At 39.7% G+C, this 15,571-nt stretch overlaps 1 protein-coding gene across 4 annotated transcripts in view; it reads left to right on the forward strand.

The window, feature by feature from the left end:
• Cltrn (collectrin, amino acid transport regulator) overlaps positions 1-15,571 on the forward strand; it is a 47,393-nt gene that overhangs the window by 10,663 nt on the left and 21,159 nt on the right. For all 4 annotated transcript variants that reach the window (XM_058572568.1, XM_046424313.2, XM_046424312.2 and 1 more), the window contains one exon: positions 5,155-5,240. In XM_058572568.1, the coding sequence (XP_058428551.1) occupies positions 5,155-5,240 (86 nt within the window). The remainder of the gene's footprint in view (positions 1-5,154; positions 5,241-15,571) is intronic.

The following is a 15,571-nucleotide window of genomic DNA, read 5'->3' on the forward strand; positions in this document are numbered from 1 at the left end:
AAGTTTTGTATGGCACCAAAAAATTTAGAGAACTTGAACTTCTCAATCCAGCATTGTAGAAAGGAGACTGAGGGTCTGGGTTGGATCTGCCCCTCATTGTGGTGTTCCTTGCAATCTGGGCAGCTTGTTTTCTAGTCATGGAAAAGAAGGAATGGTACTAAATACAGAAAGTCTTTCATAGCACAAGAATTCAAATTCTAATGTAAAGTTTAAATTCTTTAGAACTACCAAAGTGACACTGTGTCATATATACTTTTGAAACCAAAGTTTAGAAATACTCACAGGGCCTCTGTGGATATTGAAACAGTAAAGAGACTTGAATTAATAAGACAGTTATTATCAAATTTCAGTGTCAGCTTCCCAGAGTGATGTGCAAATTACTCCCCCCACAGGTGTCATTAAGAGGCCCCCCACTAGAAACCCCCCGAAAAATGTGCTAAAAGAATTTTCAGGTATTCTATTACAGGACAGTCCACCAACATATCATTGTATTATTTACTTGGTGAATTATAATTGTTAAAAACACCCAGAATTGACTGCGAACTTAATTTACATTTTAGCAGGGAGCCTTCTAAGCACTTGACTGCTATCAGCTCATGTAGCCCTTAACAACAACCTTTTAGGGAAAGTGGTATAGGTACTCTTATTTTCATTGGATGGGTAAGAAAACTGAGATGCAAGGAAATGAAGTGACCCTTTCAGGACCTTAAGCCACCAAGTGATAGAGGTCAGATCTGAATCCAGGCAGACTGACAGCAGAATCCACTCTGTACCTTTTCCCCTAACCCAGTGTATAGGGTTTCTCATCCTAAGATCCTTAGAGTGGGTGCCATGCTGGGTGGTGGAGATGCATTGACCCTAAAATCAGACTTGTCCCTGCCCTATGGGGATAATGGTAGTGGGAGAATCAGTCATCCATTAAAGATGTAGTAAAGCAAATGCAAATGTGCAATCTTGACAATATTACAAGCTTTGGCCTCATCAGGATCCTTAGTATCTGGCCCTTCTATAAGTTCCATGAGTTGAAGTGAACCATGGATAAAAGAAGGAATGACACAGGGAACAGCATATGTGAAGGAGCTTGCTAAGCATGAGGGATAGAAGGAAGGCTAAGGTGTCTGGAATTGGGGCAGTAAAAAGCAAAGTGGCATGTCATCACGTTTGTAGTTTCAGAAAGGGACGGGGCCCAGGAGTATGCAGGCTGCTGCATGAAAGAGTTTTGCTTGAACATGAAAGAAGTGCTTGAGCGCCTCAAATGCTGTTGGGAAGCTAAGCAAGATGAACACTGACACACGCTTGTTGTGTTAAGCAATGTGGAGGTCAGTGGTCACTTTAGAGAGCCTCTTTTGTGGATTGACAGCCAGAAGGCAGATATTAGAGGGAGTGTTGTAGGTGGAATGAAATATAAATGGGTGGTGAACATGTGCAAACAGAAGTATGGACAACTGCTTTGAGCATTTTGACTATGAAGAGTAGGAGAGAGATGGTGCATGAGTGAAAGGACGAGTGAGTGAAGTGATTTATTTGTACTGTTGTCTCAAAGGGAAAAGTTTGAGCAGTGGACAGGCTGCAGGTAGATTTGAATACACAGAAGAGGGAGGGAAACTGATATTGTTTATATGATCAGAAGGGCCCAGGAAAGGCATTCCTAATAGAGATAGGGGGAATAGCCATTGATAGGAGAGGCACCGCATGTCTGGCCCTTCAAGGGAGAAGATGGACAGGGTGTGCTTCTATGGATGAAGTTTTGTATCTTGGTGTCAAGAGGATGAGGGAGTTCAAGTTGATGACTTGAGATGTATCTGTAAATTATAAAGCAACAGTGTCTAGTGAAAGTGAGGTGTGAAGGAAAGCATAATAAGTCAGCAGACCTATAGGAGGTTAAAATAGTCCTGTGAGCCATCAGAGAGAGAGAGGAAACCTAAGGGATTCCCAGGCAATTTGGGGGTAGGTCATTATGAATTTAGAGTTAAGCCAATAGTCCCTGTTTTGTGATTTTCTCCAATTATGTTGTATTACTCACCTAAAATTTGGGGTTGGCCTGGGTTTGAGGGTCCTGAGATGTATGCAGAAAGCAAGGTGAGCTGGGACATTAGGGCCTTGGCATAAATGTTATTGAAGTGAGGAACCAAGGAATCTGAACTGATGGATGAATAAATACATCTCATATGCTCCATGTGGTCTGTGGAGTCACATGTGGTATGTAAAGATGTTTTCAGTTTCACACACTTTTTGAGCACCTGTTATGCATCAAGTAGTATGTGCAACAGGTACTTAAGCTGCTGTGAACATTTTTGTATATACCTTTTCCACAGCTTTCTTTTTGCAGGACTATTTAGCCAGGAGTGGAATTTTGGGTCAGAAATTATTCCTGTGTTTAAATTGGCACCTCTTTTCTTATCCTCTCTTAAGTTGCCCATTTTCTTCTTATGTGGTACATGTGCTTGATTCCTTTTCTATGTAGAGACTCAGTGAAACATTTTGAATGCCTTTGTGGAAATATGTAACCTCCAGTGCACTCGCTTTCAATCCTTCCACCCTTACTCAAGATCAACTGGTGAGGGTTGCAGGATATCCACCTTGATGTGGATCTGGTCAGTCCTGTACTGTTCCACGTAGTTTGGGGCTTTGCTCTGTGACCCCAACGGGACTTCTACTGAGGCAAATCATGCTCTTGTTTTTAAGGGGAACCAATGAAAGGACTGGAGATCAAGTCAGATCATCTCCAAGATCTGAAAAGCAATTTAAATTCATGCTCTGGCAAGGTCTGGTTAGCATCTTTCATTGTTATTTGCTATACTGGATTATCATTCTCCTATAGTTGAGCAGACTTATTCCCCATCTCCCCAATCTGAAAACAGTGCATCCCTGTTTGAATAGTGTTTGTGTGCTGTCTATAACTGGACTAGTTTCTTCTTTATGTCTTGATCTTATTAGATTGGACTATAGTTATTCTGAGTAAAACTGATTTTGGAACCAAATACATTATTGAAAGCTAGGGGCTATGCTATGAACCATTTGACTATTTTTAAACTCTCATAGTATAGTACAAAATACAAAGTTTAATACAAAATGATTGAAGGAACATTTCAAATAGGATCTAAATTGGATTAAAATGCAACATTAAATAGCACTTGTACATGAGAAAAGATATTGAATTATTCTTTGTTGATGGCAAGACTGAAAAAGTGTGAAGAAAAGTGATTGAATGGAGGGAGGGGAGGAGGTATGGGACTAGGAAAGACAATGGAATGAATTGGACATAACTTTCCTATGTTCATATATTAATACACAACCAATGTAACTCCACATCATGTACAACCACAGATATGGGAAGTTATGCTCCATGTATTTATGATTCGTCAGAATGCATTGTATTGTCATGTATATTTAAAAAGAAATTAAAAATGTATAAAAGAAGAAGTGATTGAAGGAACTTTAAAGAATATGATTTGGGGACTGGGGTTGTGGCTCAGGGATAAACCACTTGCCTAGCATACGTGAGGCACTGGGTTCAATCCCCAGGACCAAATAAAAAAACTAAATAAAAAAAATAAAGGTATTGTGAACATCTACAACTAAAAATATTAAAAATAAGAATATTATGTGACAGTATTGGGGAAAAAGGAAGACGTAAGATTATAAACCTCTTACCTAGAGAAGGTAATTGAGTGATGTACTGTTTGGTATTGATTAGTATAGCCTATTTTTACCTACTGTCTACCCTCAAGCAGAAGAAGAGAACTGGAAGAAATAAGTTTTTAAATGTGTTTTCTCAGCCTAGAGTGAAACCCAAATCCTGACACTGTTCCCATGATATACCAACCCCTCCCAAACCAAATTCCTCCCTTCCCTTAGACTTTACTACTTTCTCCCTTGGTGTTTCTACTTTAGATGCACTTGCTCCCTTGGTGGCCTTCAAACATGCCAGTCCCCTTTTCCCTCAGGTATTTACATTTGCTATATGAAGGAACAGCTTGAGTCAATACACTGTATTAATTTTCTAGGGCTGCTAAAACAAAGTACCACAGGCTGAGGGGATTAAACAACAGAACTTTATTTTCTCTCAGCTCTGGAGATTAGAAGTTAAGATCAAGGGGTTAGCAGGATTGGTTTCTTCTGAGGGTCATATGGAAATGATCCATTCCAGGCATTTCATCTTGGCTTGTAGATGGCTGTCTTCTTCTTGTGTTTTCACTTTGTCTTCCCCATGTATGAGTCTGTGTCCAAATTTCTTCTACTAAGGGCATCAATAACATTGGATTAGGGCCCACTCTTACTACATCATTTTACTTACTGATTTATTTATTTATTTTTGTGGTGCTGGGGATTGAACCCAGCGCCTTGTGCATATGAGACAAGCACTCTACCAACTGAGCTATATCCTCAGCCTCTTAACTTAATCACCTCTGTAATGACCCTCTCTCCAAATATGGTTACGTTCTGTGGTACTGGAGTTTAGGACACAGTTTCCAACTAAGAAAATAAAAGTGTGTTGATCCTCAGAGGAAAGGGAACAGGGGAAGGAAGGAGCAGTAGGAAAGGGGAAGTACTGGGGACTGAATTAGAGCAGACTATATTCCATGCTGTTATAATTATGTCAAAATGAATCCTAATATTATGTATAACTAAAAAGAACTAATAAAAAACTGTACTGATCTGAATAATGGGAAGGAAACTGGGTGGGAGAGTCAGTTTATGAGGAAATAGAGAAAGGAGGGAAAGGAATGGCCTATATATGGCCAGGATGATTTGTCCAAATGCCTTATTGACTGACTGGCTACTAATATGGCAGCTTCTAAGAAAGATAGCACAACAGGAAACACGTCAAACTTGGAATTATGGAATGTCCCAAAAGCCCTACTCCAGATGCTATGGTACATGATTTATCATGTTCTCCAGTTTTCTGTGTACAAAGAAGATGGGATGGGAGTGTGGAGACTATGAGAATGAGTGTAGCATCTAATGGAGTGTTTTTAAAAAATATTTTTTAGTTGTAGATAAACACACAGTATCTTTACTTATTTTTATGTGGTGCTGAGGATCGAACCCAGTGCCTTACACAGGCGAAGCAAGTGCTTTACCACTGAGCTACAGCCTCAGCCCCATAATGGACCGTTTTTAACCCCATACCTCTCTTTCCTTCTCTTTCAGTATGTCTGGGATACAAATGAAGAATATCTCTTCAGAGCGATGGTGGCTTTCTCCATGAGAAAAGTTCCCAATAGAGAAACAACGGAGTAAGCAAACAGTACAAAATCTTAACTGATTATTTGCAATAGTCTGTGAGACAGTGGATTATTTTAATCCTTGATCTTGAACATAAATTTTAGCCAATTGGAAGGGTCCTCCATTTTTATTAAACATTAAAAGACCTTTGTAATGTAGCTTAGCTTACAGCTTATATCATGTTTCAATAGTGCTCTTCATTCAGCAGGCAATATGAAGATAACTAACTTCCAGAATTGCAGTTATATTTCCTAAGCTTCTGTGTTTCTGTTGTATACATATAACTTTTCTTGAAGAAGGGTGGATAGATGGATCAATAGGCAGGTAGTAAGGAACTCTATTCTCACCTTGAAAAATAACAGAAATATGTATAGGTTCTTCCCCTAACTGGTATCTGTCATAGCAACTTGTAAGTTTTCTTTAAAAGCACATAGTACAACTTTGAATAGTTTTGCATTTTTTTCTGTAACTCTGGAGGAATCTTCTCTTCATGGTGTTTCCTTCCTTCACTATTTGTGATGAGGGTAACACTCCTGGTTTCTCTCTACTCCCTCTCTGGTGCCTCCCTTTGAGAGGTGAAATGTCTTATCTGATTGGTAAGCTGGATGGAGAACCTGGGTGTGGGTTCCTTTCTCTTTGGGAGCTAGCTTGCCCAGCCAGCGCCTCCACCAGACATTCTTAGTGTCACTTGCTAGCTGAGGACAGAACCAGTCGCCACTGGTATTGGGAGACATACACATCTGTAATGGTATACTTGTTAACAGCTGAAGAGCACTTAGATTGGTAGGTGTCTCATATGGAGTGTTAAATATCTTCCAAATTCCTTCAGTGCATGCTAAGACCAGCCTCAGCTCAGCTCTGTCTGAGACAGTACGGGTATGGAAGGCTTTTTAATGTTTTTATTAATGCATTATAGTTATATATAATATTGAATTTAATTTGATGTAATAATCCCATGTGTATATATTTTTCATATATAATTTGAGTGATAAGTGGAAAATATCTTCATTCTATTTTATATGGAGTTGAGGATCAAACCCAGTGCCTCACGCATGCTAGGTGAGCGCTATCCCTCTGAGCTACCACCCCAGCCCTCATGTATATTTTTAGTGTATATTTTTAACCAAAATATTCCACATGAGTCAAAACATTGCAAGGAGATATAGTAAATTCTGTTCTTGTTTCACAGAAAAAGTATTTACTATTATAGTATAAAACTGCAGCATTCTTTTCACAACTATATAAAACTTTTTCAGTAAAAACAAGGTGATTATATTATAAGAAATTGAAAAGGAAACAAAGCCACTGGTTATCTGGCAGTGCTAACCCGTGTGGTGTCTGTGTGTTCTCTACTGCTCCTTCTTGTTTGCAGGTTTTATACATTGCTGTGTTCATGGCACTATTATTTCCTGTAAGTACCTTCAAATTACCTGATGCATGGCTATGCAAAATGTTCCCTTTCCTGGTAAAAATCAACTAAATATGTGACATTTTTTATTAGTATTGAAGAATTCATCTTTGGAATGTTTTCCTTCAGAAGCTGAGACATTGTAGGAGTCTATGAATATGTGATCAGTTTGCACGAAAAGTGTTTTGCTTGGACTTTTACACCTAGGGTATCTATACTCTTGTGTTGCCAGTTGTAAATATCAAAAAGTACAGAACTAGAAAAGGGATCAGTAAAAGTTTTTTTGTAAAGGCTCAGGCACTGTGAGTCCTGGCAATACTGCTCTCAGAGAATTGAGTGATGTGCAGGATGTGTTTGAGATGTAATCCATGTGCTGGACTGTATTCTATATGCCCTGCCACATGAAAGCTGCATTCCAACATGCACAGGCTTCTCCTGTGGGAAGGGGGGCACATAGTGCATGATAGAGTTGAAACTCACTCTGCAGAGAGTTCACTATTTTGTGTGTAGTGAATGGATGGAAGACACCAGTAGTTTAGTAAATGGATCAGTTTAAAAATCATCAACTTTCAGGTCTTTTGTTGGGAATGTGGGCAGAGTCAATTCTGGAGTATAGTAAATATACTTTCTAGGAAAGCTTCAGGGATCCAAATCTTGGACATTGGATGCTTATCCATTTTTTCTTCTGCCTCTTCGATTATCCATAAATATTGCAAAAGATGGTGAAGATGCTGTTCAGTATAGAGAATAAAACAAATTTCATGAACTGAAAGTAGATATTCAGGTAACTAAGAGAATGCTGAATCCTCTCTCATTTTCACCCACCTCTGACCCCCTCCTTACTACAGTAACTCACATTAGGTTTGATTACCATTAGTGATACAGAGCTCATTCTCTCCTGAGGAAGTCAGTTCATATGTCGAGATCTAGAATTGGTATATACTTAAGACATGAGTATATGGTGGGCTCAGAAAGAGAATGTGACTTCTGAAGAGAGGTTCTGGCTGCATCCATGCAGAACTTGCTGGAGAACTGATGTGGTCAGGGCACCGTGAGCAGGTGGGTGGTAGAAGGCAAGCCTGGGATTCCCTAAGAGGATCAGAGGGCCAGCAGGTGTGGGCCTGCAGAGAGGGCTGTGAGAGTGCCACTCCATTCCCCAGGGAGCTCAGGGCAGAATGGGTTCCTGTGCAGGCACCAATGCAGCCAGTCAGGGTGTGGACAGTTGGGTCCATGAGGATTAGATGGTGCCCATTGCACACCAGAGCTCATGTGTATGGGGTGATGTCTCTTCTCTTCTGCCTGCCACCTCCAGCCAGGTAGAGAACTGATAGAATCAGAGGGTGGAGGTGTCTGTGAGAGGGGAGATGGCATATTATCTCCTGGTTGGCTGCTCCCCAATCAAAGACATTCTCAGGACTCTGTCCAGTTGCCACCAGTATATCAGCAGCTAGGGTTCTAGAGGTAGGATGGCATCCCAAGTCACTGGGTGTGCAGTGGGACAGAAAAGACCACTAGCCTCTCAGCTGGAGAAGTCCAAAGTTGTAGGGCTGGCTTGATCCACCTGGGGAGAGAGAGGGCAACTCTCTCAACAGTCAGTACCTGAATACATTCCTGTGGCTAAGAGGAATCTTCCAAGAGGAATTGGATGAAGTCACTGCTTGTTGAGCAGAAAATCAACTGCAGGGCAAGGCAAGGTGGTGGAGTGAGGCCACAGGTGCACCATTGGAGGCCAAGTCATGGTTGGGAGCGGGGACTGGAAGAAATCAGAGTGCAGCACCTTTTTCTGGGACACCATCAGTGCAGAAGATCTCAGAGGGCTCCCCGAAGACCCCATAGGAGCACTCTGAATAGACAGCTTGTGGATGCCTACCAGGACAAGGACCACCAACAGCAAGAGGGAGCCACAGAGGGCCCTGGGCAGTGAGAATGCATTTTGCCTTTCTTTGCTTGTCTTGTCTGATCCCACCTCTCTTGCCCCCACTTCTAAATGAGCCAGAATGAAGCTGGGGGTGGGGAGTGTGTGCAGGGCAGAAACAGAGCCCAGAGGGTGAAGGGCTGGGCCCACACTCAGCACCCCTGTTTGGGCCAGACCTGCTGGAAGGAGAGTACCTGCAGGTTGCTGGCAGGAGTGCAGTTTTGATTCGGAGCCGGAAGTGACAGGAAGGCTACACCATCTGCTGCAGATGCCCTCTGGAGAGAAAGAAAGCACTGACAGAGGGGCCAAAGACAATGGTGTGACAAACATCTATTTCTTCCTTCATTGCCATCTAGGAAGTCAGATCTGTGGAATTGAGTAACCTACACTGAAGTCCTGCTGTGTGCTGGGCATGAGCGTAAAAGCATGCGTATACCAATTCCTGTTCTGCCCCAGCCTGTGCCCATGAAACTGGCTGTGGTAGAGATAGGAAGATAGATTAAATATGAAAGAAACCAGGGGTTGGGGTTGTGGCTCAGCTGTAGAGCACTCAACTAGCACATGAGAGGCCCTTGTTTCCATCCTTAGCACCACATTAAAAAAATAAATAAAATAAAGGTATTGTATCCAATTGCAACTAAAAAGAAAGAAAGAAAGAAAGAAAGAAAGAAAGAAACCAATCAATTTCTTCAACCATTATTATTTACAGTTCTCAACAAATGGGTTTCTTGATATTTGCTGGGATTTCTTAGAAAACCAGAATGGAAAATGGATGAAAAAATGAATTTAAGAGTAATGTCTATGTTTCATTAGATTAGGTTGAGTTTTCCTTGGGAGTTAGATTGATGATGGCAACCAATATTTTCCACCATTTATGACATGATTTAGGCCAGATTTACTAAAGCAGTTTCACAGGAATTTTTTAATGTTCTAAGGAGTTTCCAAGAAAACTATGGTCTACATTTAAACTTTGTAGTCTATTTTCCAGGTAAACAGGGAAATTTATTTCTCTAGTTTATGCAAAATTTGATATTTAGGTAATTTATCACTTTTAGCAATAGAGGTAGAAGTGTAACTCAGGCATGGCTTTCTCTCTCTGAGTTAAATGGTTTAGGGTATGTAATGGATTTCTTCCTCTGCTTAATTATTCAAGGATAAGTCTTGTGATCTGAAAAGGAACAACATGCTCTTGTGTCCACAGTAAGGTAAGGGGATTAACAGTCTTGTGCTTGTAAAACAGCAGCCCAGTTCCCATTTAGTCCTTCTGATTTCCAGAAACAAGAACCTGATTCTTACCACCCCTTGGATACCATTGGCCTTGTCTGGCCCCATTGATGAAAAATGGCATTAGAGCCAATTCTTAAAGAATTGCTTTAGACCAGGGCTTCTCCCACTTCAGGGGAGGGAGGAAGCATTTTTTTTTCTTTTTAGGGATTTAGTTAAAGGAACTACTTGTGTATGTGTTAGTATAATTTATTGGTAAAAACAAAACAAAACAAACAAACAAAAAACCATTGGTCAGGGCCTGAGGTAGCTCAGTGGTAGAGCATTTGCCTTGTATATGGGAGGCACTGGGTTCGACCCTCACCACCAATAAAAATAAATATATAAAATAAAAGTATAAAAATAAATTAATTAAAAACTGTTGATCAAAATGATTATATTAGTGAACTCAATTCCATCAAACTCTATATTTAAAAACTTGAAAATGTAAGATATGTACTCAGTGGTGCTAGTGGCATTTCAGTTTATTTAATACATGAAAACATACTTTTCATTTTATGTTTTTGGTGGAGATTGAACCCAGATCTTTGTGCAGTCTACATGAGTGCTCTATAACAAAGTCACCTCCCTAGTCCCAAAACACACTTTTAAAAGGTGTTTAATTTGGCCTGGGGTTGTAGCTCGGTGGCAGAGCACTTGCCTAGCATGTATGAGGCACTGGGTTTGATCCTCAGCACCGCATGAAAATAAATAAAGGCATTTTGTCCATCTACAACTACAAAAAAAAAAAAAAGAAAAGAAAAGGTGTTTAATTCAAGATGTATTTGTTGGTTGATTGGTTTTCCTTTCTGTACAAATCTTGAAGGACATTCATTGTACTCACATTTGGAAGAAAGACCATGGAGAAATCACACAAGATGAACATAATCTATAATGGGAAGGAACTGGTATCATTTTACTCCTTAATAAATTAACTACTGAACTCTCTACCATTGTTCTTCATGTTACTTCCTTTTTAGCACCATTCCTGTCCCACATTTTCACTTCCTTTTGGATCACCACATCTATAGTATATCCAGGATGCTTCTTTCACTGATGTTTTGTGTTACATTGTGTCTGAATTTTTGAGTCTGGGTAGGGGAGTTTTGCCTTCATTTCCTCCCTTTATTACTACAGCCCCTGTTCAACATATTTTTTCACAAGTTTATATATATATATATAAATATTATAGTTTGTAGATGGATACAATAACTTTATTTTGTTTATTTATTTTAATTTGGTGCTGAGCCTCAAATTCAGTGTGTCACACGTGCTGGGCAAGCACTCTGCCACTGACCCACAACCCCAGCCCTTTCTCAAGGTCTTACAGGGGAAATTTCCAGAAATAATGAGATGTTATCCTTATTTCATCCATCCATTCATTTTATAACCACTAAGTTCCACATGGCCCACCCTTCAGGAGTAGAGGAGCTCACAGCACAGGATACACTTGGACTTTGTCCTCATGTTCCAGGACCCAGATAATTCTGTTTCGTTTCAGGTCAACAAACTATTTATTTGAGAATCTCTTTGGCTATCTTCTAGCTCATAGAATTTAAAAGGGTTTTCTTTGCTTAGACACTGTGAAGTTCAAAGCAGGGCAGAGATTCTAACCTCCTGACAAAGACTTTTCAAGCCACATGAAATCTAGAAGCCCTTTGCCTTCCATACATCCTGGGTTCATTCTCAGATAAGGCATGGAGTTATGAGCAGATTCTGGCATCTTGGGAGTTACTGGCTTTCACCTTGTTTCTTAATGTTCTGGTGGGCTCAAGACATTGGCCTTGGTATTCAAGGGTGTATGCATCCCTCAACTCTTGTACCTGAAACTATGGGAAGGTTCACTCTCTCTATGTTGGCTAATCAGGTTAGCTCTTAGTAAATATGGTGAGTGAACGAAGCATGCTTTATTTATGTTGTGCTCTTAAACCAGGGCCTGTGTAGAGGAGACACAAGAAAACAGTACCCCACCCACTCATTTCTTCTTATTTTTCCTTAGTACCCTGGGAGAATGTGTCCATGGTTGATATGGCATTCAATGGCCATAGTAGAAGTAGCTCTGTATGCTGGGTTTCCCCTCTTGGTGGGTCTCAATTTCTTATCCTGGTGGAGCCAAGACATCAGTTTGTTTTGCAAAGTATCATCCCAGCAAGTTGGAAGCCCCAGCTGATAAAGGTGTCTCCATTTTCATACACAACCTTTGCTTTCTGTCTTCAGAGCCGTGCTTTCCCTGGCCCCTTTCCCACAACCTTGCAACTTTAAGATAGGCTTATTAATTCCTAGTTCAACTGCTTATGTTTAACCAAAATACAAACACATTTCTTCAACTTTATTTCTGTGGCTGACATTTTTCGATCACTGGGTTACTTTTCTATTTATTAAGACATTAGAAGGATCATACCTTTGGACAGAACAATTTTATTGGGAGGATACTTAGTATCCTTCTGTTCAAGAAGATTTCAAATGGCTAAAACTATACACTTTGTATTAGTCTGTTTTGTGTTACTATAATGAAATACCCAAGGCAGGCTACTTTTTTAAAGAAAAGCCATTTATTTTGGCTAATATTTCTGAAGGTGTAAGGTCAGGGACCCATGTCTGGTGATAGCCTTCTTGCTGGCAGTGTCCTAAGGGAGATGGAGATTGTTCATTTGTGTGTGTGTGTGTGTGTGTGTGGTGTGTTTTGCCTCTGGTCTCTCTACCTGTCCTTATAGAGGCATCAGTATTCAATGACGGGGGCTCCACCCTGATGATTTATATAATCTTAAACACCTCCCAAATGCCCACCTGTAAACACCATAGTTGGGTTAAGAGTCCATCCTCTTAATATCTTAAAGTGGGGATTAAACTTCAGTGTGAGTTTTAGACTGGACAAGACATATTTAAACCATAGCAACCTATTTTCCTAATGTCAATCATGGAGAAGGATAGGTATGCTGTTTCTTAAGATGTTAGGACAGCAGGAAGCATTCTAATAAATATTTCATACATTTGAGTATATAGCAGAGCTAACTTTATAAAACTAGATAGTTATTAAGGGCATTCTTATTCTGATGGGTGTTAATATCTTACATTTTTATAAAGCTCTTTGTTATTTTCAAAGTATGTATGTTATTATTATCTTAAGAACATTTTATTAAAGCATGGCCTAGTTTTTTTTTTCTTGTAAACAAATTGATAGTACTCAGGCAACTTTTAAATATCCTCTTTGTTCTTATATTTGCATTTGTGCATGCATGTGTATGTTATTTAATTTGGAAACTTTTAGATTTTGCTAAAAGGTCACAAAGATCATATAGACAGTCCCATGTTCTCCATTTGGGGAGATTTTTTTCCTCCACTCACCACTGCTCCCAAGGATATTTGGAAATGTCTGGAGATGTTATTGGTTTTCACAATTGAATATGTATTTGATGTTTTCTGCTGCTATGTACCATATAAAACTTGAGACAGCCCCCAAAAGGGTTTCTCAAACCCAACACTATTAACAACGCATCCAGGCCTCATTGTTAATAGTATTAGGGTTGAGAAATCCTGCTCTGGACCCCACTTTGTTTCCCTAATAGTATTTTAAATAACTGTGGTAGATTGATCAAAAGAGAAATTAATATTCATTCAATATTATTACTCAACTATGGATAGTTTTAGTATTTCTCCATTTTTCTAGTTAGGTTCTTTTTTTTATTCCAGAATCTGCTTCTTCTGATTCTGATCCACTCTGTGACAGTTTCTGTTTTCCTTTTCATGATCTTGAAACTTTTGAAGTTGATGTAGAAGTGTTTCTTACTTGGGTATGGTACTGACCCCACCCACTGAGCATATAGACATGGGGTGTGTTAGGGATTATATCTATGGCTGGAGAGTATTTAGAGGGTAGTATTTAGAGGGTGGGGGTGAGAAACAAGCAGCATGATGCAAGTCTCTCTCCCTAACAAGGAGTTTCACAACTAAAATCCTAATAGCACACCCCCACTGGCACACTAAGAGATTAAGCCCTTCTTAGTACTTCATGTATAATGAAATGACTTGTCTCAAATCTAGAAATCGTTAAGTAGTAAATTTCAAAATGAAAGCTTGATTTTTAGAGTTTTAGACTAGGAACTTTTTGTACCTAACAATTACTATCTCACTTGAAAATGGAGGGTTTAATGTTTTCAGCATCAATTTAAATCTTTTGGAAATTTTTATGACTAAATAGATAAAACATTTTCATTGTGTTTGCTGAGGTACTGTAATAATCTATGAGTTGCACCCAATGGGAACACTGAATAAATTTATATAACTTGAATTCATGGTGTGGGATGTAGTTATGCGGACAAAGGAGAGTATTTGGGGTCAGAGGTGCATTGATGGAATTATCTGTGTCCTTCTACTGCTTAATTTTCCTTTTTAGCTCTTGTGCTTCCCCTAAGTGAATGCATGTGTTTACTGGTTGGTCTTCTGGTTCTCCTCCCTTAGAAAGCAAGGGGCACAGGAAAAGGGGCTTTGTTTACAGCTGTATTCTCTCTCCAATAGGGAATACCATGAAACTCATGTTTGAATAATATGTAGATGGAAAGATCAACACAAACAAGTATTTTTTGATTGTCATAACTGGCAATAGTACTACTGATTTCTAGCGAGTAGAGGCTGAATTTGTTGCTAAACATCCCACAATGCACAGATCATCCCCACAACTTAGAATTATCTGGCCTAATTGTGCTGAGCTTGAGAAACTCTGGTCTACTTCTTCCTGTGATCTGTGGAATAATGTTCCCTGGATACCATATACCATATTTACATTATCCATCCCCCTATTGATGGCTATTTAGTCATTCTGATTCTTTGCCATGATGAAAAGTGCTGCAGAGAATATTCTCATTAGTGTCTGCAAGAGTTTCTGGTAGCTATACTCTCTACTCTAGAAGACACTTCCAAATGCCACTCCAGAGGGGCAGGAACCAATGGCTCCCATGGCACCCCCTGAGATTCCAATTCCATGAATCTGTACCACAACTTGGTATCATTTGACTTTTAAATTTTAACCAGTTTGAAAAATTTAAAGTAGTTCATTTTCAAAAACAAGCTTTCATTTCCTGCAAATGTAAGGCTAAATATCAGGAATTATTTGTAGCGCAAGTGTTCTACAAAAAATTGATGAAAATATTTGTTCTGTAGCCTAAACCTCCAAAGGTGGAATAATTTTTTGTCCAGCATGCACCACTTTGTTTTGTTCACATATGTATCTCTGATACATATTATAGAATTATACTTTTTCAGAGAATAAGATTGGCTGTTTCTTGCCAGTAGAGGTCAGTGAAGCTCAATGATTCTCCACCAGTGTGATTTATTTATTTACTTCCCTATCCTTAACCCTAGTAATTATTTGGCACTGGAGATGCTGTTGATTGGCACAGCTGTGGGTGTGCTACTGGCACCTATTAGTCAGAGGCTAGGGATGCTGCTCAAACCCTCCAATGCACAGGACAGCCCCAACCACCAAGAATGGTATGGCCCCAAATGTCAAAAGTACCAAGTTGGAGAAACCATGCTGTGTGGAGTCCTAGAAAGAAAGCATATGACAATCTCTAGTAAAATAAAACTCTTGTTATTACTACTATATAAAATAAACACAAACACTTAACTAAGCTAACTGAGCCCATAGGGAGAAGGCCACCTTCCTGGTGAGCCTCCTCCCAGGGAGAAGGCAGGAGAGGGCTGGCAGGGGAAAGTCCAGGGTTGTGATCTGAGTAGTCTCTTTAGAGTTTGGGCTCCTC

This window comes from Marmota monax, unplaced genomic scaffold (assembly GCF_021218885.2).
Source record: "Marmota monax isolate L192 unplaced genomic scaffold, Marmota_monax_Labrador192_F-V1.1 WCK01_AAM20220418_F8-fsc00089, whole genome shotgun sequence".
NCBI classification, from domain to species: Eukaryota; Metazoa; Chordata; class Mammalia; order Rodentia; family Sciuridae; genus Marmota; species Marmota monax.